The 23,268-nt window shown below is 42.5% G+C and overlaps 1 protein-coding gene across 3 annotated transcripts in view; it reads left to right on the plus strand.

Moving 5' to 3' along the window:
* The window catches only part of GPC3 (glypican 3), a 279,330-nt gene that overhangs the window by 162,448 nt on the left and 93,614 nt on the right, over nt 1-23,268 (plus strand). For 2 of the 3 annotated variants that reach the window (XM_048863253.2, XM_075132579.1), the window contains 2 exons: nt 17,147-17,280; nt 21,530-21,655. In XM_048863253.2, the coding sequence (XP_048719210.1) occupies nt 17,147-17,280; nt 21,530-21,655 (260 nt within the window). The remainder of the gene's footprint in view (nt 1-17,146; nt 17,281-21,529; nt 21,656-23,268) is intronic. The other variant, XM_048863254.2, reaches the window with a different exon arrangement.

The raw sequence follows: 23,268 nt of genomic DNA on the forward strand, positions 1-23,268 counted from the left end.
TTCCCTTAGATTTTCTTCCCGTGGAACCTTACTGTCCAGTTGGCTGAGTTTGTTGAAATCTTCTTTTTTGAAGTCCATTATCCTTATTCTGCTTCTCTCACTTCTTCCTTTCCTTAGAATCATGAAATCTGTCATTTCATGATCACTTTCATGCTTTGCCTTTCATAGAAGTGTAGGACTGGTAGGGACTTCAAGAGGACATCTAGTCCAGTCCCCTGCACTCAAGGCAGGACTATATAATAACCAACCCATTCCTGACAGGTGTTTGCCTAACCTGTTCTTAAAAAACCTCCAATGGCAGCGATTCCACAACCTCCTTAGGCAATTTGTTCTAGTTCTTAATTACCCTGACAGTTAGGAAGGTTTTCCTAATGTTCAACGTAAAACTCCCTTGTTGTAATTTAAGCCCATTGCTTCTTGTCCTATCCTTAGTGATTAACGAGAACAATTTTTCACCCTCCTCCTCCTTGTAACAACCTTTTATTATATTTGAAAACCGTTATCTTGTCCCCCCTCAGTCTTCTCTTCTTCAAACTAAACAAACCCAGTTTTTTCAATCTTTCCACATAGGGCATCTTTTCTATACCTTTAATCACTTTTGTTGCTCTTCTCTGGACTTTCTCTAATTTGTCCACATCTTTCCTGAAATGTGATGCTCAGAACTGGACACAATACTCCAGATGAGGCCTTATCAGTGCGGACTACAGCTGAAGAATTACTACTCATGTCTTGCTTACAACATTCCTACTAATACATCCCAGAAGGATGTTTGCTTTTTTAGCAACAATGTTACGCTGTTGACTTATATTTAGCATATGTGCTACTACTTCCAGTTCCTCCTGTTTGTTCCCCATACTCCTTGCACTTGTGTATAGACATCTAAAATATCGATCAGATTCCCCCACTGATTTCCTTCTTGTTTCTCCTTTGACCCAGTTGCAATTTTCCAGGTCACACCCCAACACTGAACTCTTTCTTCAGGTCGACTTTTTTTATAGTTACCTGTGGGCTCTTGTCACCTGCCCCCATGGAACCTCCTCCCTAGGTGCGCAAAGATGTTCTTCCCCTTCTTGGTCAAGTGGATCCCATCTCTTCTCATACATACATACATCTGAGGGTGCAGATACATAATATAAAACTGAGATCTCTTTTTACTTGCCTGTAATGAAATGGCCAGCTATGATAGAGTTTAGCTGGTAAGCCACACTTGAGCTGTTTTATATAAATATGTACGCTTGCTATTAAGTTGTTAATCGACAGAAAGAGAGAGAACTAATTAAGAAGATGGGGTATCATCAGTAGCTTTCTTTCTCTGTGGTTTTATGAGCAGTAATTTGAAAAGAGCCTTATTAAAGTCATTGGTGAACAAGTTAATGCTGCGTTTCCGAGAATATTTCCCTTCTACCTGAAGATTATATTCAATAATAAAGAGTGTACAGAAGGTAACTGCTAGCTACGTTATTAAAATGGCCGCATGCTTTCAAAACTGGAGCCATCCAGTTTAAAAAGAAAAAAGCCATGAAGTAATTTAGTTGTTTAAAAGTGTATTTCTACTGGAATCATTAAACCTCCCATACTCTTTGTATGGAGGAGCAGAGAGGAAGTGTTGGAGCTAATGAACACAGGCCAGCTAGAGCAGATTGTGTGACCGTGTTGACACTGCTGTTTAATAATCTCTCATACCCCATTTCTAGACGTCTGGTTCGCATTTCAGAATGGAATGAGATGACAGAGATCTTCTTTTCCTCTTTAATTTAAATTGCTTGGAATATACAGCTCTTTAGTGGGGAAATACAACTGATTAATTTATAAACTGCTCCTGTAACGCCCTAGGCATCTAGATGATACAATACTAGAAATGCACAAAAGATGTGCAAAGGAAACCACCACTGGTAACAAACTCACCCATAGCTAACTTGTCTCCTGTATCTCTTTCCATGCTCTTTCTCCCACCTGCAGGAACAGACCCTCCTGCCCCAAAGTCCTCACAAGCACTGAGAGACACCCCCTGACACTCCTGTCCCCATGTGAGAGTGCAGCCTTCTCATCCCTACCCGTTTGCCTCCTCATACCTACCTGTTTGCCTCCCACACTAGCTATCCTCTCTGCATGGAGGTGATCTGCCCCCAGGTACTGTGACGAGCTTCCCTCTCCTTTCTGCTTCCTGCTGTGAGACAGAAGTCAGGAAGGCCCAGATCCTGAAAGGTTTTGAGGTCCCTAAATTCCATTGATTTAAATGGAAATTAGGAGCCTAAATACTTGAGTGGATCTGGGCCGAAAGGTTCATAGACCTAGTGTTCTGTCCCTCTGATGTCTGAAATATGTTGCTCCACAACCATGTCTAACAGAGGCTGTACTTGCAACATGTGCTGAATTACCTACGGTCAAAAGGGATAATTGTCTGGTCATGTTTACTTTGTATGCTATAATTTAGCACCAGGCAGCAAGTGGAAAAGCAGAAGGTTATTTTGGGATACTTCTCCAGTAATCCCTTAGGTGAATTTCCTGCTGTGTTTCTCTGTCTGTTGAGATAGGAGGGTGCTTTTCTTACTGTAACTAGCAGTGCAGATATCTAAAACATTTAACATCCTCGCAGGAGATTTATTTCATTATTCCATGTCCACATTTCAGAACAAGTGGGTTATTTTGCTGATAATTTTAAGAACATAGGCTGAGATGTTCAAAGCTAGGGGATTTGCGGCTTAAGACACCCAACTATGTCCCCTACCCATCTTTGAAAATCTGTGTAAATATAAATCCTCCCTCTTTCCACACAGTTACAGCAAATCCCTTAGTCCCTCTTTTTTCCACATCTGCCTCTGAATCCCACATCTTGTCTTCATTCTGTTTCAGTCTGTCGGGCAAGAGTGAAAAAAGGTAAGAGACAAAATATCATCAGTTTGATTTGCTTAAATCTTGTATACTGCCAATGTACAATAAAATGGTAAAATGGAAATATTGTAATAAGGAGCCCCAGTTCAGAAAAATGTTCCTATTCCAAAAGGATATTTAAGCATGTGCTTAAAGTTACACACATATTCAAGTGCTTTCCTGAATGCAGGGCTAAAATACTAATTTCCGGATCTGCCTGTGATAAATACTAGGAATAACCAGGTAGGTCACAGGCTGCATAGTTTGCCAAGTGCCCCCAGCCATGAGAAATGAAATATCAACATTTTGATATTAAAGAGGGCAGTGACCAAATGCAAAAGCACTATAGGAAATAGACCCTGACTTCAAATGTCTTGCTTTTAATTGCATTTGCAGCATAATATACTGGTTGCAATGATTATCAATGCTGTGAACTTTTATTTCCGTCAGCAGATCTCCTCTGAACAGCTGGCTTGTCAGGCCAAGATGAAATGCATGCGTTTGTCCTGCAATAAGCTGTGATGCGATAGTGGAAATATTTTGTTTCAACCTACATAATAGGAAAAAACAGACTGGACTGGAATGAAATTATTTCTTGTGAAGAATGTTTTGATCATATTAGCAGGGGAAAGGCAATGAGCATAAATTTAAACTAGCGTGCCTGAGTATGTGGACAAAACGTGGAATAGAGGGCAGGAAATTAAACTGGCAGTTATTGAATGACCATGAACAAATCATTCTGCTTCTGTGTCTGATTCCTCAACTGTAAAATAAGAACCAAGCTGCTGCTCCTCCCCCTTTGTAAAGTTGTTTGAGATCCACAGATGGAAAGTGCTGTGTAAGTAGTAAGTATGAGGATGATTTCTTCTGCAAACAGGAGTCATCTGGATAGGCACCAGGATTCCCAGCTCCAAATGGTCAAAAACGAGGAGTCAGTTTCCCAAAAACTATGAGATTGGCTTAAAATGAGATTTAAAAAAAAACATTATAATAAAGTTTAGACTCTTTTTCTTTGCCTCCTGGTTGTTGAGCCTTCAGGGTGCACTTGGATCTTGTTTTTATGACTTTCTCTGCTACCAGGAAGACTAGAAATGTATTTTTTTTATATGAAAGCAGAAATTCTCACATAACCTGAGTCCAGGAGTTGGGGTTTTAAACATCAGCAAGGGCAAGGCTAGCAATGCCATTGTAAGAGTTGGCTCTGGGTGAGGTCTCTTCAAGCCCATCAACCACTTCATTTCTATCGTAGTCTCTCCACATAGAATTCAACCATAAAACAGTGTAGGAGCATCCATAATGGATCTAAAACACTGAAAATGGTGTCCTCCGCCCCACACTCTCAAAAGGAAAAGACTTACAAAGATAGAATAGAGATAGAGGCAATCTCTCACTGCCTTCTGCCCTGACAAGCTGCTGCCCAAATATGCAAACGCCACAGGACAAGAAAACCCCAGAAATTAAAAATCTCTTAGCAGCAAGTGCTCCTTATAATCAGGCCAGCAGCGACATGGAGCCCTGGAGAAATGGTGAGATCTCATTCACACTCTGAATTGCTCTTCACCATTATTATTATGTATTTGCATCATTGTAGCACTTAGTTCCCGAGTCCCAGCCCCTCTTTACTTCTGCAGAGGAGACCCGGCTCTGTGGCTGGCAGATCCTGCCGGGAACAGGGACCGTAGGGGAGCCCTCCCAGCACACAGCCCCTAATACGCCGCTCCCTGCACCCTGAGCTACCCCCTGCCTGCACACAGCCCCTAGACACCCCTTCTTGCACCCACAGCCACCCCGTGTGCACACAGCCCCAGATATCCCCTCTCTGCACCTTGAGTTACCCCCGTCGTCACACAACCCCTAGTTACCCCTGCCTTGCGCCCTAAGCTGTTGTCAAACTTTTTGAACTAAGCCCCCCACCTTTGAGTTATAATTTTTGATTGCAGACAGGTGGGTGGCCTGCTGAAGTGAGTCAGGGGCTGGAGGTGGCACTCCCTCCCTGGACCCCCACCCCCCCAAATAGAAGTCAAATTACATCTATGCCCAAGGCCCCTGCCCCGAACCCCCCACCCCTGCTGGGCCCTGGAGTTTTTATAGCACGTGGAGGGAGGCCTCAGAGAGAAGAAGGTTGAGAACCCCTGCCCTAGGTCACACGGCTTTGGGAAGTAGTTGGGAAGAGAAGATAGCAATTAAATAAGTGGAGTTTAGCATAATAAGCAGAAGTCTCAGCTGGCCTTCTTTTAAAACACACGGTAGTTTTCTCCCTTAGTTAAACCCTGAATACTGCAGACATGGAAAAGAAGAAAAATCTTGTTTACATCAAAGACGTTAAAAAAAAAAGTTTGACTCAAAATGAGGTCACAGTCCTTGGAACAAAAGTCCATCCTCTGCAGTAGGAGAATCGGGTCGGTCTAGGAGTCCGTTAGAATCTCAAATTAGTGTAGACGTGGGTCACAGAAATCAAGGGGAGTTTAGGGGTTTCAGACTTTATAGGGGCAGCAGAGCTGAAATTAAGGATTTGAGAATCTCTCGGGAGCCATGATTTCTCTTAAGGAGAAGGATAACTCCAGCAGGAGTAGAAATGGAAGGGGAATCTCTTTATACACCTATCTTAGTTATTCAAGGCCTGATTCAGTGGAAGCAAAGATATCTGGCTTCAACAGGCAAGTACAGGTTTTCGAAACCCTTAAGAAGTCCCTTGCGTTCTGCGCTGCTTTTTTGACTCACTGAATTTGCTTCCTTAAATAGGCACCAGAATAGAGTGATTCTGTCATATGCTTAATGCAGTTAACCTTTTAATTCTTTCTCGGATGTCAGTGCTATTGTCATGCAAATATATGCAGTAGCCTAATGAGCAGTCGCATCTGGGCAGCGTGGCAGGATAAGTGCAGAGCAGCCCATTCCTTACGCTTGAGGAACTAAAGCCTTTCTCATTAGCTGTCAAATTAACAGGCGCCGAGTGTTCCCCAACCCGCGTCCCTGCTTGCTGTGCTAACAGCATACACAGCCCAATGTAAGGGAGCTAGAGAAGACTCTGATGTTGATAAATTAGGGGATGTCAACACTGCAGCTGGGAATGTGGCTCTGCTCGAGCTAGCATGCTAAAAATAGCCGTGCGGATGTCGCGGTTTGAGCGGTGCTGCGGGCTAGCCACCCAAGGAGGGCCCGAGTAGATTGGGCAGATTTGGATCAGCTGGCTAGTCCATGACCGACATCCACGCTGAAGTAAGAGACTGCAGACTCCTAACAGTGTGTCTGGCTCCAGGAAAGAGCTAGATACTGCTCGCTCAGGGGCTGATCCTGCTTCCTCTGAAATCACTCATAACATGGCTTCAAAGGAGAAGGATCACATTAGGGTGACCAGATGTCCCGATTTTATAGGGACAGTCCCGATTTTTCGGTCTTTTTCTTATATAGGCTCCTAGTACCCCTCAGCCCCGTCCCGATTTTTCACATTTGCTGTCTGGTCACCCTAGATCACCTCCTTGTAGCTTAACCTGTAGAAGAAGGGGAAAACTAACCCAGAAACTCCCTGAACTGCTTCCCTGGAACTGCCCATGAAATCTCCTCTGGAGGGAGAGGGGTAAATCCAAAAGCTCCCCATGCTGTTTGCAGGATAGTCCCACTTTGCCAGGGAAAAGATGTATCATCAGAAGGGGCTTTTCTGTACAGTATTTGGCACATTGGGGCTCTGTTCTTTGTTTGGGGTCCCTGGGCACTACCCTAATAAATGCAATAAAAACGTGATTGCCTTCAAGCTGCTCCATTTGAGAAGAACATATTTTCCTCTCCTTCTGAGTCCCTCCTCTCTTAAAACCCCTCTGCTTTCTATTCCCCACCCCCCTTCTCTGGCTAGCTGCGAAGTGTCTACTTTGCATGAAAGGAGCTATATAAAAATGAATTGCATGGTAATATTTCCTCCTATTTAGTACCTGTCAAATCCCACTTCAGTCTGTAGGAGGTTTTAAAGCTGTGTTGATGATCTACAGGGCAACCTAGTCCCATATCTGTGATGGCCACTGACTAGCTGTAGCGCATGTTGGTAGCGTGTATTAGGAGTCACTGCGTGAGGTGGCATGACAGAAGCTGTGTTATTCTAAGCATTTGTGTTTCTATGCATTTGACATGGTTAGTGTTGCATTATTTAAGCCCAATGTATTATTGAACATTTATTCCTAGGTGTGAAGACGAGGTCACTTCCTCTGATTCCTGATTTGGTGTCCAATATTTAGGCTACTGTCTCTTATGTAATCTAAAAAAGAAAAGGAGGACTTGTGGCACCTTAGAGACTAACCAATTTATTTGAGCATAAGCTTTCGTGAGCTACAGCTCACTTAACCCTAACCCTAACCCTAAGTTGCATCCGATGAAGTGAGCTGTAGCTCACGAAAGCTTATGCTCAAATAAATTGGTTAGTCTCTAAGGTGCCATAAGTACTCCTTTTCTTTTTGCGAATACAGACTAACACGGCTGCTACTCTGAAACCTGTCATTATGTAATCTATGCAGTGATATCTGAATCACTGCAATTGCAGTGCACTGAAGTTTGTAAGTAACATTTGAGAGTCAGTTAATGGGGAATTCCAGTGAAATGTTTGTAGAAGACGACATTTGGATTATCCCACTCGGTTTGTGTCTTTTGCTTTAGTGCTCAGTGTGAGAAGAACAATCATTAGTTAATAATGATGTGCTTCTTAAAATAAAGCATTATACATTCATTTTATGCCCATAATCATATTTTCTGTCAAGGGGGGAAGACTGGGGAGCATCTGCCTACCTCATCTTCATGACAAAATATATATGATTACAAGCATATAATATGAACGTTAGCCCTAGTGTTTATTCACTTCTGTTAATCAGTATTCATTTGAGAGCGTGCCATGCAGTTTGTGGAAAGCAATGCAATCAGTTGAGTAGTATGGTAGATTTAAATCAGCAATAAAAGCTCTGGGGAAATTAACAAGACAAAACATTAACCACAGACTAAACATTAACATATATTAGCATTTTTATTACACCTGTAGAAATGTTAAATGTGCTTGGTTACTACTATTAAAAAGTTTATGTTCTATACCACATCATTTCAATGTTATATTTTGTTTTAAAGACTTTTGGAGTTTAATTAATCTGATTTATATAGCAGCATTTGAGTAATAGACTTCAGGTTCACTTTTATGGTAACTTTAAACATAAGGAACATGCTTGTTTTGTGTTTATCATGCTAACAATACATCTAACATTTAATAAAGTAGGTCACTAAAACAGGGGAGAGGGGGAAGGTCTTTGTTTTATTGAAATCCTTTGGATTTCTAACAGCAAGAAAATAAACACTAGTCTGAGGGCAATGAATCCAGTTCTATAAATACAGCACATTTTCTTGACGTCTGTGTCAGTCAGTTGTGTGTGTGGCAGAATTCTCTCTCAAATCATCCTTCAAGATACTGTATTCAAATCAGTTCCAATGGTTAATTGCTTTTCATTTTAATGTGCAGTTTCTCCCAGAAGAAACTCAGAAATAGGTATAAAATGACATATGTGAACTTGAGAACAGAGAAGATTGCAGGAGGTAATCTTTAAAAATGAGGCCATTCCCTTGAGGAATAAAACCCTGTACCTTCATGGAAAAGAATCTATAAGCAGGAGAAATTCACACAGAAGACAAATGGAAACTCCATGTAAAGTTTAAGCAAAGGTCAAATGTTGCAAGTTATTCTTTAGAGCAAAGTGAAGCTCGTGGTCTGAATAAAAAGGTAAAATATCAAACATCTAACAGTCCACTCATTTCAATTCCAGGGGAAAGCTGATTATTTTTTTAAAAAATAGCTCCTAGAAAATTACTTTTAAAATGCACTTATAGTCTCTAGAGCAAATCTCTCAATGGCTTTAGGAGTTACAGGTGGATTGTTTTGCAATGATTTCCTTATAAAATTTGCTTGATTTATGAGTAAGATGACTTTTTCCCCTAAACTACAAGCTCTTAATTGTCCTGTGATCTGAAAGTCAAGCTTGGTTTTCTGTGGCTCATGCGCTATGGGACCAATCCAGAGCTGATTAAAGTCAGTGGGAGTCTTTACACTGAATTCAGTGGACTTTGGATCAAGCCCTATCAGCAGGAATAAAGATTCTGCCCCTGAGAGTTAGTCAACAATCCATTTTGTATTGATGATGCCTGGAGCTAGAACACAATGCATTCCTGGGCAGATACAAGAGGCCAGAGCTCTTGTGCATCTGAGAAATGTGGAACCTTTCAACAAAGGGGGTTGAAAGTCTCTGGAAACTGAATATAGGTGAGAGAATCTTCTCTGAACAGAAAACTGTAGTTTGGTAAGTTGAGTTTTAGTCTGAGGCTACGTCTACACTTAAAAAGCTATAGAGCTGCAGGGACCACTGCAGCGTGTCAGTGTGGACACTCACCACACTGACGGGAGGGGTTCTTCTATCACTGTAGTTAATCCAGCCCCCTGAGAGGCAATAGCTAGGTCGATGGAAAATCTTCCGTCGACCTAGTGCTGTCAACACTGTGGTTAGATTGTTACAGCTACATCTCGTGGGTGTGGAGTTTTCACACCCCTGTGAGGTGTAGCTATGCTGAGGTAAGTTTTCAATGTAGGCCAGCCCTCAGAGGTGTGTTTTTACTTTGGTTTATTTATAATCCTTTCTGTCCATATTCCTTTTACTTGGTGTCACAAATACCTGTGTCTCTTTGTTAATAAATATGTTTTACTTTTACCGCAAACCAGCTCAGGGCTTTGATTGAAGTGGAGGGTTGGTCAACCCCAGTTAAGTTAATAAACTGCTGTGTAATGTCTATTGAAAGGAGCATCCAACTTGGTAAGGTTTGGTGGGTACTATGGTAAGAGGGGCTTGACCACTGCAGAGAAACCCGTTTTGGGGAAGAACTCAGGGCTGGGAGGATGCTGGTGTTACCCTGCAAAGTGAAACCGTGCTGGTGGAAGCCCGGGTGAGGTCAGGGTGCTGTGAGCAGGCTGTTGGCATCAGGCTCTTAGCCAAAGCTGCACAGCAGAGCGGCTCCCAGGGTTACAGGGCACCTGGTGACACAACCACTTGCTGTTCTGGGTTGAACCCCAAAGCATTGCAGCCAGGGAAGTGCAGGGGTTCCTCTGAGGGAGAAGTCAGTAGCTGATGGGTACCCAGCATACTGCACAGCAGTGAAGACAAGGGACGAGTGTTTGGGAATTGACCAGACCCAGTGAGGCTTGCAGTCCATGGTAGAACTAGTTTTTAAAAAAAACAACATTCTTTTGCAGCCATGACTGGCACCATCCTTCTTTTCTCAGGTTTCACAAAAAGTGACCCCTCTCTTTGCAAATGCTTGTAGAGAAGTTTTCGGCTGTACCAGTTTGCATTTTCCTTAATGTCAACAGGAGGGGCGCAGAACATTCAAATTCAGCTTGCTGTGCCTCTTGTTCGTAGAGCTTGTCTACAGGGATACTTGAGAACATAAGAACGGCCATATGGGGTCAGACCAATGGTCCATGTAGCCCAGTGTTCTGTTTTCTGACAGTGGCCAATGCCAGGTGCTTCAGAGGGAATGAACAGAACAGGGCAATTATTGAGTGATCCATCCCGCGTCGTCCAGTCCCGGCTTCTGGCAGTCAGGGGCTTTGGGACACCTAGAGCATGGGGTTGTGTCTCTGACCATCTTAGCTAATAGCCAATGGTGGCCCTATCCTCCATGAACTTTTCTAATTCTTTTTTGAACTCACTTATGCTTTTGGCCTTCACAGCATCCCCTGACGACGAGTTGCACAGGTTGACTGTGTGTTGTATGAAGACATACTTCCTTATGTTTATTTTAAACCTTCTGCCTGTTAATTTCATTGAGTGACCGCTGGTTCTTGTGTTATATGAAGGGGTAAATAACACTTCCGTATTCACTTTCTCCACACTAGTCATGATTTTAAAGACCTCTGTCCCCCTGAATCTATTTCTTTTCTAAGTGAACAGGCCCTGTCTTTATAATCTCTCCTCATGTGGAAGCTGTTCCAAACCCTTAATCATTTTTGGTGACCTTCCCTGTACGTTTTCCAATTCTAATCCATCTTTTTATCAGAACTGCATGCAGTATTCAAGATGTGGGCATACCATGGATTTATAGAGAGGCATTATGATATTTTCCATCCGTTTCCTAATGGTTCCTAATATTATGTTACCTTTTCTGAGTGCCGCTGCACACTGAGCAGATGTTTTCAGAGAACTATTCAGAATGACCCCAGGATCTCTTTCTTGAGTGGTATCAACTCATTTAGACCCCATCATTTTGTATATAGAGTTGGGATATTTTTTCCCAGTGTGTCTTGCTTGATATTTATCAACACTAAATTTCATCTGCCATTTTGTAGCCCAGTCACACAGTTTAGTGAGATCCCTTTGCAAATCTTTGCAGTCAGCTTTAGACTTAATTATCTTGAGTAATTTTTATTGTCTGCAAACTCTGCCACCTCACTGTTTACCCCCGTTTCCAGATAATTTATGAATATGTTGAACAGTACCAGTCCCACTACAGATCCTTGAGGGACCCCGCTATTTACTTCGTTCCATTGTGAAAACTGAACATTGATTCCTACCCTTTTCTTTTTTGTCTTTTAACCAATAACTGATACATGAGAGAACCTTCCCCTTTATCCCAATTTGCCCAAGAGCCTTTGGTATGGAACCTTATCTGAAAGTCCAGGTATACTGTATCAACTGGATCACCCTTGTCTACATGCTTATCGACACCCTCTAATAGATTGGTGAGGCATGATTTCCCTTTTCAAAAGCCATGTTGGCTCTTCCCCAACTTCGTGCATGGCAAACTGAGGAGTGAATCTACAGTGCACTAGCCTGCAACACCGTTACTGGCCACGTGGACCCCGCTTCCATATGCTTAAAGTGCCAGACAGCAGTACATCAAAGTTCAAAGTGCACACTTTTAGTGTGTGGTAGCAGGGTCCACCCAGCTGGTTAGCACGTGGCAAGCTAGTGAGCTGTAGATTCACATCCTGGCTTGCTGTGCACAGCTTCTCTGGGTAGACAAGTCCTAAGAAGAAGTGTTAACTTGAGGGATGCAGCTGTACTCAGGCTTTGTCTACACTGATGTTTAGGATTTGATTCCCTACTCCCTCTGCACTCTGGTATATCTGCCGCTGTGCAAACCTCTAGTGTAAACCCACTGTACTGATGTGGGTTACCTCACTTTCCAACTAGGGTTTGCATGGGTACTCCTGAGCACGAGCCACCCCATCATAGGTTTCACCCCAGTGCAGCACATGTACACTAGAGGTTTGCTGCAATGCAGTTATATGAAGGTAGCGTTGCTCACGCAGAACAGCCCCAGTGTAGGCAAAGCCTTAGAGACCCGCAGGTGCCTGGCCCCTTCTGTCTTTGAAGAGCTCTCCTGGATGACGCAATTGGCACCCCCCCCACCCACCTTCATTATGCTTCAGCGTGTTTTTATCAAGTCCTTGATCCAGCCTTACTCGTGTCAGGATCAATAGCGTTCACGGACTCAAAGCACAGAGCTGCGAAAGGAGAGGGAATTGCACAGTGTCAATGAAAAATCAAAGTTAAGTTCTCACAGATGACTGCTTAAAATACCTGACCTTTACCTGCTCCTCTTCTTTGCTTTAAATCCGTTATTGTCGGTGTAGGGATAGTGGTGGACCTTCCATATTTTGTAAAATTATGTACCACATTGCATTACATGGGCACTGCTATGACAGTGTATCCATGTTGTCCCCTTCTTTTACTTTTCTGCCCACTGCTGTTGAGCAAAGTAACTGTTTTGAAATGTTTTGTTCTGCATGTGGCTCTGCAGGGATATGTACGCAGTGTGTCCAAGAGAAGAGAGAGAGTGCTGCCAGAATGGCTAACTCACTTGCTATTTTATTGTAAGTCTTATCGTATTTGATTGCTTTCATAAAGCCCCAGCTCCTGGAGTCATGTGATTACGTGAGAATCTCAGCTTTTTTAAAATTAAGTTTCTAGCCTTCATGCTTGCAGAGAAAACTGTGAACCCAAAAGGCTCAAAATCCAGAAGACATAACAAATAAAAAGATCCCAAATGCATTACTTTTTAAAAAAACCATGATTTTTAAGCCAGTTTCATGATTTTCTGCGGGACTGACAGATGATTTTTGGGCACGTGGGACTTGGCAAGGCTAGAAAGGAAACAGCTCAAAGAGCAGTGGAGTGAAAATAGGGAAAAAGTTAAGTACCAACGAAGCAATGCCCCAAGAGCAACAGCAGCGGTGGGAAGAACAACGTCAGAAAGGGGAAAAGAGCGGCAGAAAAGGCACCTGCGACAACATGTCATCCCCGTACGCCTGAAACCAGCAATGAAGGATCCAGGCTTGTGACGTTCCTGGGAGGTTTATCTCTTTCTCGTTATTGTATTGCATTTGGTGAGGCATGAGGCATTTGGTGGGCAAACAAACTGTGCTGCTCTCGATAATGAAAGAGGTGACGGTACTAATTTATTTACCAAACGAAATGTCGGATGTAATAGAATGGAATTAACCTCTTCTTCAGCTTGCTCGTCAGGTGGCGGTAGCACCAGGCAGTGGGTGTGCTTTTAGCCTCGAGCTTGTTGCTAACTGGTAGTTCAGCTGGCTAGCTTAGTTCACTGCAATGTGAAGATAAATTAGGCAGTCCTAAGAGTATAGATTTAGGAGCCTAACTGCAGGCCCCCAGCTGCCCTTGGAAACAGGATTTGCTAATAATTTCAGTGCTAACACAATCTGAACTTGAGTGACATTCACCCAGTGTCACCCTCTCAGGAGCAGCTGGATAGGGAAGGCCTGGAGAATGGGGATCACAAAATCAATGAAGTCAGCATGTTGTCTCCATGAATGAACCGTGGAACTCGTGCACGATAAGTAACACATTATGATTTACTGGCAAGTCCGCTGATGTAAACAAGGAAAACAGAGGGTCAGGGCTAAATGAAGTTGGAATAGGAAAGCAATCTATTACTTTCCTGTCATTCTTCCACAGAGGGATAAGGAACAGATCTCCGCAGGTGCTGTTTTAGAGCGGTCTGCGCTCTGACGGGAGGATCTTTGCCTCATAATGCACACAACAGCAGTGCAACTGGTTCTGTGCTTACCGAGCGACAAAAGTAGCTGCTTTCTTGAGGGGAGAACTGGGCAGGGATGTCAATTTGTGGAAACCGAAATGGTTCCTGAGAAAGGGTCAGTTTCGAGTCATCTTCTGATTAGAAAAATGTTTGGGGTGGGGAGTTTCTAATTGTCCAAACATCCTGTATTGATGTTTTCAAACCAAAGTTTCATTTTTCAATTTTAAATGAATTTTCATTTTGAAAAGTAATTACCGGTAACTGATACTAAAAAAGGTAAAAATCAAAATGGAAACAAAATGTTGAAAAGACATGTTAATTGACCGGATCAGAATTTTTTTTTCAAATGATCAGTTCATGTAAATTTTTAAGATTTCAACTTTTCATCCTGTGTCCAAATGGGGAGAAAAAAATTCAAAATCTCAACCGTTCATGGGATGGGAAAATCACGCCCTGCCCGGCTCTACTTGAGAGTACGTGAGGCACCTCACTTCTTTTCTTGCTACTTGCCCCGTTATCAAATCAATGTCTGATGAGCTAATTTGTGATGTTAACACAAGAGTTCGTGCAGTATTATTTGGCTGCAGCCGTGCTGTTTAATGTATTTATGGTACCAAGTGTTTTTGTTGGTCAGCATATGAAATTCAAACTGAGCTCTGATCTCAGACACCTGTTCCATGGACTTTGGTGTGGCTCTGCAGAGGTGCAGGGCAATCAGGTTGCGGAATCAGGGTTGTATGTTGATGTGAGGAAAACCCTCACTCAGTAGCCACTTCAGACACTAGGGGTTGATGCATATGCAGTTGCCTCAGGGAAGTGGAGATGCCCCACCTTTTAGCCTGCGGTGGTACTGTAGAGTTTTACTGCTGATCATGCTATAGAAATTTCTATCACCAGAGGCTGACAAATTCAAAGAACCAGCACATCTACCAGTTCTTCTTTTTGCCTGTCATAAACTCTTCTAGTCTGTCATTTACTTCTCTCTTGCTTTATCTTTTAGAACATATATTTTTTTAAGTATTAAACCCAGTCCAAACTTCTGCAGTCGGTTGGTCTCACATGAAACCCGTTATCCCTCCAGATTTATTGTCTTTAACTGGTGTCTTCTTGCATTGGTGGAGAGACCTGCATTATCAAACAAGTCAAACTTATGGCCGCCTGGAAACCAAGCAGTCAGAGAGCAGCGGATGCTGTCGGTGATTTTCATCTCTAGTTATTTCTGGCCACATTTTCCATACCATAATTCTGTCCCATAGGCAGCAATAGGCTAAAATTAGGCATTGTGGCTCTGTGGTTCCTAGGATTCACTGGTTGGCTGTAGAATAGTTTTAAGTTGAAACTTTCCATTGTCACATTCTCGCAAAGTTAGCATGTAATCCATGCTAGTTGCAAAAGCTGCAGGCAGATTATTAGCAACACTGTGACTAAATGAGTCAGATAACTCATTGGTTTGTCATGAGTCTTGCACTCGTTGGTACTGTACTTAAAGCCCCACCTCCTGGAGTCTAGTGTTTACATGCCAATTTCTGCTTATTTTTTGTTCCTAAATAAATGAAAGTTTCTGGTCCCAATGGTTGTAGTGGATTGCTTAAAAGCATGAATCCTAAAGGCTCGCAAACCTGGAAGACTAGTAAACAGAACCTGAAATGTATGTATTTATTTTTTTTTAAATCTCAGGATTTTTAAGCCAGTCTCATGGTTTATTTGGAGCCTGACCTGTGATTGTTGAATGCTTCAGATTGACAATACTGTAATGTCCATTGCGTGAGCCAGAGTGGATGCATGAGGCCCTTCCCCCTCTGCTGCGCTGATCCCATATAAAATAGAGCACTTCTGGTGTAAGAGCGCTTTCCAGGGGTGTTCATGTGAGTAACAAGCGAGCACAGCCACAGTGAATCCATTTCTTCAGTCGGAGTGAATGTTTGTGGGGAAACTCTGCGGTGTTCCCCCAGCTCTGGTAACAAGCCTGTTGGCTCATGCATGCCCTCATCTGGCCAGGGCTCTCCAGAGCATCCTGAAGAGTGAAATGCACCCTTTTCCTCTCAGATCCCACTCAAACTCTGTTTTGAGGGCGTAAGTGAGCTTTCAGGGAAGCACAGTCCTTCCACACAGAGGTGAAGCATCAAAGGGGGCGTACGGTCTCATGGGGAGTTGCTACTGATTGTGACAGGAAAACAAAATGATCTTTTTAAAGGGGTTGACAACCAGAAATATTAGTTCTTCTTTAACTCTGGCCTGGTATCTGTATCTTATTTTGCTCTGACTTTCAAAAAGAAAGTGCAGAGGAACTTCTGAAGCACCATGGCTGATAACACAGAGAATATTTAACCTGTCAGTTTGGAATTCTGCCAGGAAAAGCTTATAGCTCGGGGTTTTGACAGCTGATTGCTCTCTGTGCATTGCCTTCGATGCCACAAGGCCGGTATCCTTACAAAGAACTATGTGATCTTTACAATTCTCTTTTATGAGCTTGTTTCAGTCTTGGAGCAAAACATACTTCCAAGATTGGAGCGCTGTTCAGATGGACTTGTTAAAAAGAAAAACTAGCCCTCAAAGGGCCAGATCCTCAGCATACCTCTGTTGACTTTAATACTGAGTTACTCTGGCTGAGGATCTGGCCCAGAAAGGTTAGAAAGGTTAAAAACACCTTGCACTTGGAAAACAGAGCTTTATATTTCTGACCAGGAACTTCTGTGGAGAGGCACAAAACGCATAATCCTTTGACTTTTCCCTTCAGGCTCATTCATCATTTGAGAAAAAGCCTTTGTTACTAGGTGAGAACCAGGACCAGCCTCCACAGTGGAAGAAATTGGTTGACATACTTGTTATTCTGCACCAAGTTCTTTTGCTTTACAAGTTACCCCCACAAATTCCTCTGGGATGAGACAATGGGTAAAATTTTCAAAAATGCGTAAGTGACTTGGGAGCCTTCATCCGATTTTCAAAAGTGTGACATAGGCCCAGATTTTTAAAGGTGTTTAGGCACCTAACTCCTTATTGACTCCCAAGTGCCTAAGTCACTTAGTAAATGTGACATTGGCTCCCAAGTCACCGAGGCGCTTTTGAAAATTTTACCCTGCATCTTTATCATGCTATTTTAAAAAATGTATACGTGTGGTGGACAGTACATCTCTTAGCCTTTTGCTTCTGGTGTGTTGCTTGCTGCACTTTAGCTCATCATGCTTTTGTGTTGCGTTTTCAGATTAGCAAATTCTGTGGCCATTCCCAACAGAGACAGTATAGATCAGCTCATGACCCTGAAGACCTTTTCATTGACAAGAATGTACGGAAGGTGGCTCACACAGAACATGAGGAAACCCTGTCCAGCCGGAGAAGGTGAGACCGTTTTGACTCTGAGTATACATGGCTGCTGTCTTTATGAGGCAGGAAACTACTCTGATGTAAAACTCTGAAATATATCCATGTGGGTGAGGGTTACATGTTTTCATGGCTACTGTGTAAATGTCAATGTGTTTTTCTTTTAAGCATAAAACTGTCTTCTGATTCCCATCTTTGATATTCCAGGGGCTGTACAAAACACTGTTTTTAAAGGTTGCCAAGGCAGATGTTAACCTTAGCCTGAAGCATGGCGCACAAGGTTTCCAACCTTATAGTATGGAGGGATTTTTTTTTTATTTAACACTTTAAAAACATCAAGGAATGTTCACAGCAGTTTTCTAAGTGTTTGAAAATCAGAGCAGGCGTCTGTGTTTGTGGCACGGAACCCAGCACTTGTTCCAGCTAGGTTTAACTCGGTAAATAGAAGCTGTAATTTAGTGGGATTATATTGGTATGAAGGGAAAAAGCTCTTCTCCCTCTCACTGATTTTTAAAGCAGACTAGGAGAATTTTGCGTGCATGCGCTTATGTATTTAAATAAAAGAAGAACAGCTGCAGAAATGAAATGAGACAATTTGATTTTTTTTTGTAAATGTGGAAACGCTCAAAGACGACGTGAACAAAGTCACCTGTAAATATTTACTGGGCCAAATTCTCATTGTCTTTCAGTCGGGCCGTACCAGGGTGGACTAAGAGGAGACTGCTTGTAAGTGTGTTATAAGCATCTTTGTTCCTCCATTATCTTCCTGTGTTGTGGGGGGCACACTGCACAGACTCTGGAAGTGATGAATTATTGTCATTTGAGGAGCATGGGATTTGGAGAAACCCACTGCAATGTACTTAGGGCTTTAAGAGAGGCTGTACGTACTGACATTGGAAACGTTTCTCTCCTTCACTTTGCGACTGATGTCTCCCATCCTCCTGTTGTGAGCAGATGATCACTTGCAGCTTCAGCCGACAGAAAACATTGTTCCTTCCAGTGCTCTTCCTGCGGGATCTGGTACCTCAGTTTACAATAACAAGATGGGAGCTGCTTTCAGGACAGGACCTCATAGGAAATTGACAGCTACAAGATGAGAGACCATCCTGGTTACACACGAGGGGAAATGAAAAGGAAGGAGGGATGAAAGATTCTGGAACAAATGATCAATCAATCTGTCTGTAAGACCGAGAGGATAATCAGGTGGTAAGGAATAGCCAACATGGATCTGTCAAGAACAAATCATGTCAGACCAACCTAATTCCTTCTTTGATAGCGTTACTGGCCTAGTGAGTTGGGGAAAGCAGTAGATGTGCTATATCTTGATTTTAGTAAGGCTTTTGACACAGTCCCATGAGACATTCGCACAAGCAAATGAGGGAAATGTGGTCTAGATGAAATTATTATAAGGTCAGTGCACGGCTGGTTGAAAACCATACTCAAAGAATAATTATCAATGGTTCGCTGTCAAACTGGAAGGTTGTATCTAGTGGGGTCCTGCAGGGATCTCTCTTGGGTCCAGTACTATTCAATATTTTCACTAATGACTTGGATAATGGAGTGGAGAGTTTTCTTATAAAATTTTCAGATGACACCAAACTGGGAGGGATTGTAAACACTTTGGAGGACAGGATTAGAATTCAAAACAACCTTGACAAATTGGAGAATTGGTCTGAATTCAACAAGATGAAATTCAATACAATTCAAAGTACTTCACTTAGGAAGGAAAAATCAAATGAACAACTACAAAATGTGGAGTAACTGGCTGAGCAGTAGTATTACAGAAAAGGAACTGGGGATTATAGTGGATTTCAAACTGAATACGAGACAATAACGTGAGGCAATTGTGAAGAAGGCTAATATCATTCTGGGATGTATTAAAAGGAGCATCATATGTAAGACATGGGAGGTAATTGTCCCACCCTGCTTAGCAATTCAGCACAAAAATCCCATGAGAAGAATCTTGACTTATTTTGGCCTCCCGGGTGGCCCCATGAAGAAAATAAAGCCCCCCAGGAAATGCATTAAGAACAAATGGTGATCACAAGATATTCTAGTGCCTGCCGAAAGTGAAGACATAAATCTTCCCGTGTATTTTTGCAGGGAAAGATGCTCAGGCTTTGTGATGTGTTTTTAATGACATTAGTAAGGCTTTTCTCGTTAACTAAAGCTTGTTTATTGGTGGAGATAAGGCGATAAATAGCAGCACTGACATCTTTCAATAGCCAGAAAAGCTGCATTATGAAAAGGAGTACTTGTGGCACCTTAGAGACTAACCAATTTATTTGAGCATAAGCATAAGTACTTCTGTACTTTCCACAGTATGCATCCGATGAAGTGAGCTGTAGCTCATGAAAGCTTATGCTCAAATAAATTGGTTAGTCTCTAAGGTGCCACAAGTCCTCCTTTTCTTTTTGTGAATACAGACTAACACGGCTGTTACTCTGAAAGCTGCATTATGTTACTTCCCATCAATACTGTAGGAGAAAAAAAGGGAATCCTCTTCCACTCTATCTCTGTTAGTTAAAGAGGCCGTGTGCACCGGCTGTGTGAATCTGATGATGGGTGAAAAGCTGCATGCCTTATTAAAAGTAAAGAAATAAAAAATAAAGGCTCTCTTTGAAAGCATCCAGACATCTTTCTCTTTGTTTTGTCTGCCCCCAGCTGGGTGGTTTGTAGCTCACGGCTAATCTCTGTAACAGTTTACTTCAGTCTGAAGTGGATTCACTCCTTTTAAAATAAGGAATGGTACGTGCCAAAAGGCAGACCGTACCAGTCCAGGGATGATTGACATTGCACGAGTGCCTGCAGGCTCCAAGCAGGTTCAGAGGCCCCACTGTGCCAGGTGTCGTACACAAGATAGTCCCTGCTCCCAGGTTGACGACATGCTTACAGATCAGGAGACAGCCAAAATACAAAGGGGGAGAAAAAGGGTGGGAGGAAGGGCACCATCGGCTAGGGGTCTGATGCACACACCTTGTGATTCAACAATATCGATTGTAGATATTGAGCAAATCTCAGTATTCCCCCTGCCCCCCGCCTTATGGAGCTTAGATCTCCACCTCCTCACCTGGCCCATTAACAGAACGCTCCTGCAGCCCCAAGCCCCATTGCTTTATAGGCTATGCACTGGTTGTATTTCATTCATTGTGCCTTGATTTATTTTAGTTATTTTCCATTTGTTTTCTATTACTCCCCCTGCCCCGAGTTAAACACACTACTGCTCTGCTCCGGTTCTCCCTCCACCCTTCAACAACCCCTCGGTCCCAGCCTCCAGTCCAGAATCAAAGGTGCGCTTTGTGGATGGTGCCCTAGGGAGCAAGCAGGTGAGCTTATTGCCACCGCAGGATTTAAATGGAGGAGGCGTCTCAGTTCTGGCGGTGGAGGGAGGCAACAGAGACGGTCACAAAGTACCCCAGAGCCTAGGGGAAGGTGTGCTGCTCTGAATACAGCCCACTTTGGGAAATGTGTCCAGTACTGAATTTGGCTCATTGTTACATATTACGTAGCGTGCATTGTCAGTGGACGGTAACTGTCTGTGTTATCAACTTCTCCACATTTTACTACAGTAGTTCGTTACAAATTCGGACTGTCACCTTGCAGACACAAGCGCTTAACTTTACATGGGTGAGTAGTCCCATTGACTTGTGAGGCTACTTGTGTGTAAAGTGAAGCACTTGTGTAATTGTAACCTGCTGGCGAGTGTGTGTTACATGTCCCAGTTACTGAGCTTTAACTCTTCAGCTCAAACTGTAGCAGCTTATGCTTTTAGCTCCGGAGGTCCCTGATGGAATCCTCACCATGTCAGCCAAGGGGATGACTGTCACCTAGGTGTTTGCAGGATCGGGGCCATCGGGCCCACTGCTTCTTGCAGCCTTTGAAACCAGGGGGAATTGTGCCTGACTAAGGAATGCTTGGATCTGCCATTTGAGAATAGCTGACATGACATGACAAAATGACATAGAGGGTGTGATGCAGAGTGGCAGAAGTCTCCATAAACAAGCCTGATGCTTCACCTTTAACTTGCCATGGTGCTCCTTGCAGGTAGGAAGTTATGCATGACTTCTGGACACATTGGTTGCTATAAGCAGCTGTGCAAGGCCTGCTGGTAAAACCTGCTGAACTGATGATAATCTAACATTGGTTAGTCTCTAAGGTGCCACAAGTCCTCCTTTTCTTTTTGCGAATACAGACTAACACGGCTGCTCCTCTGAAACCGATGATAATCTGTTCCTCTTTAACTTATACCTTTGTGCTTTCTTTTCAGGGAGCTCATTATGAAACTAAAATCTCATAGCAGTTTTTATAGCAGCTTGTCCGACTATATCTGCAGCCACGGTTCTGCTGTTCAGAATGACACCCTTTGCTGGAATGGACAAGAAATTGTGGACAGGTGAACAATTCTTTTTTTCTCCTCAGTACTCCTCATAAACAGTTAAAGGTGCATGTAAGTGTTTGTAGGACTTGGGCCTACTGAATTCATTGATGTCTGAGGTTTCACAAATAGCTTCACTGGCGATCTTTCTTATTTATACAAAACTTAAAAACAATCAGGCCAGAAGCTGAGTCTGCTGCGTGATGTTTAGCAGAGCGATGGAGCAGAGGGGGGCACAAAACTACCTATGGGAAGGAGCAGAAGGTTACTCTTCATGCTTTATTGAGATGTGGAAGCCACTCTGTGTGAAACACACACTGCTGTGACCCAGTGGAGAATCGGGTGTGTGGGTGTTGACCAGTCAGGAACAAAGATGCGGAACAACTGCTTTACTAGGCAACACTCCCTCTGGAAAGGGCATAATTCAGTGACAATTTGGGTATCAATGAGGTTGTAGTTACCCTTTTACCTTTGGTGTGGCTTCACGCTGATGGTCATCTGGGCTACTGAGTTTTGGTAATACATCTTCTGGGTTTGTGCTGACTTTCTTCCAACTTGAACATCTGACCTTCATTCTAGAATGAACCATTAACATTAGGAAATAGACAAATGCCACAGTATTACCTGTGGACATGGTAATATCTGAAAAACATTCAATTCTGTCCTCAGGTGCACTTCAATGTGGACTGCATACATGCAGGTGTGCATGGAATTCGGTCCAAAGTGTGCAGTTGTTTTCCTTTGCATGATCTACTTGCACTGTGACCAACAGGAGGTTTCTACTGATGGGTCTTTAAATAAAAAGTCTTAAGTGTTGGGCCAAATTCATCCTTGGTGCAACTCTGGGATGCCAGCAGAGTATCAGCCACAGTGGTTCTTCCCCATTCTGTTTTCTCCTGCTTCTATATATAATATATTAAGTATATTCATTGCTTCTCTGGGTGTTGTGACAATTATCTGTGAGATTAATGGTGAATGACAAATGCAAGGTTAATATTACAAAGGAAAACGTGTTAATGAAAAAACTTTTTTTTTTTTTGGCAAAACATTGGTCCCGAGAAATGTTCAAGAATGTATGAACTCAGCATAGTAATGCTTATTATAATTACACGTAATATCACCAGACTGCTCTTCTAATAACCCTACTTTGCAAAATGTCCTTTACTATTAAAGTAATTTACATAAGGAAAATAATAGAAATAATGTCAAGACATGGCAAAAATAATGTATAGCATAAAGTATGGCTGCTTCTTGGTTGGTAACCTCAGGAAATAATTAACTTGTACTTGCAGTACTGACCTGAAACACTGAAGGGACCAGAAAATGACATCAAACTATTTTTTAAAAGATTACTCAAGCATTGCCGATTATGCATTTAATAATATGAAGTTACTTTGCCTCAGGAAAAATGTGCCCTCTATCTGTAACTTCTTTTGGAAAAACTTTCATCTCCATGCCTAATGAAAAGTACAATTCAAAAAGGATTAAAAAAAATATTTCTCTGCTTCTTAATTAAAAAGCACATGAAATCATGCTATTAAATACTACAGCCTGGATAATGTGAAACGTTTAAGTACAATGAGGTCTTTGCAGATCAAAATTGAAATTCTATGTTCTTGGTCCTACTGTCC

Source organism: Caretta caretta, chromosome 9 (genome assembly GCF_965140235.1).
Source record: "Caretta caretta isolate rCarCar2 chromosome 9, rCarCar1.hap1, whole genome shotgun sequence".
Taxonomy (NCBI): domain Eukaryota; kingdom Metazoa; phylum Chordata; order Testudines; family Cheloniidae; genus Caretta; species Caretta caretta.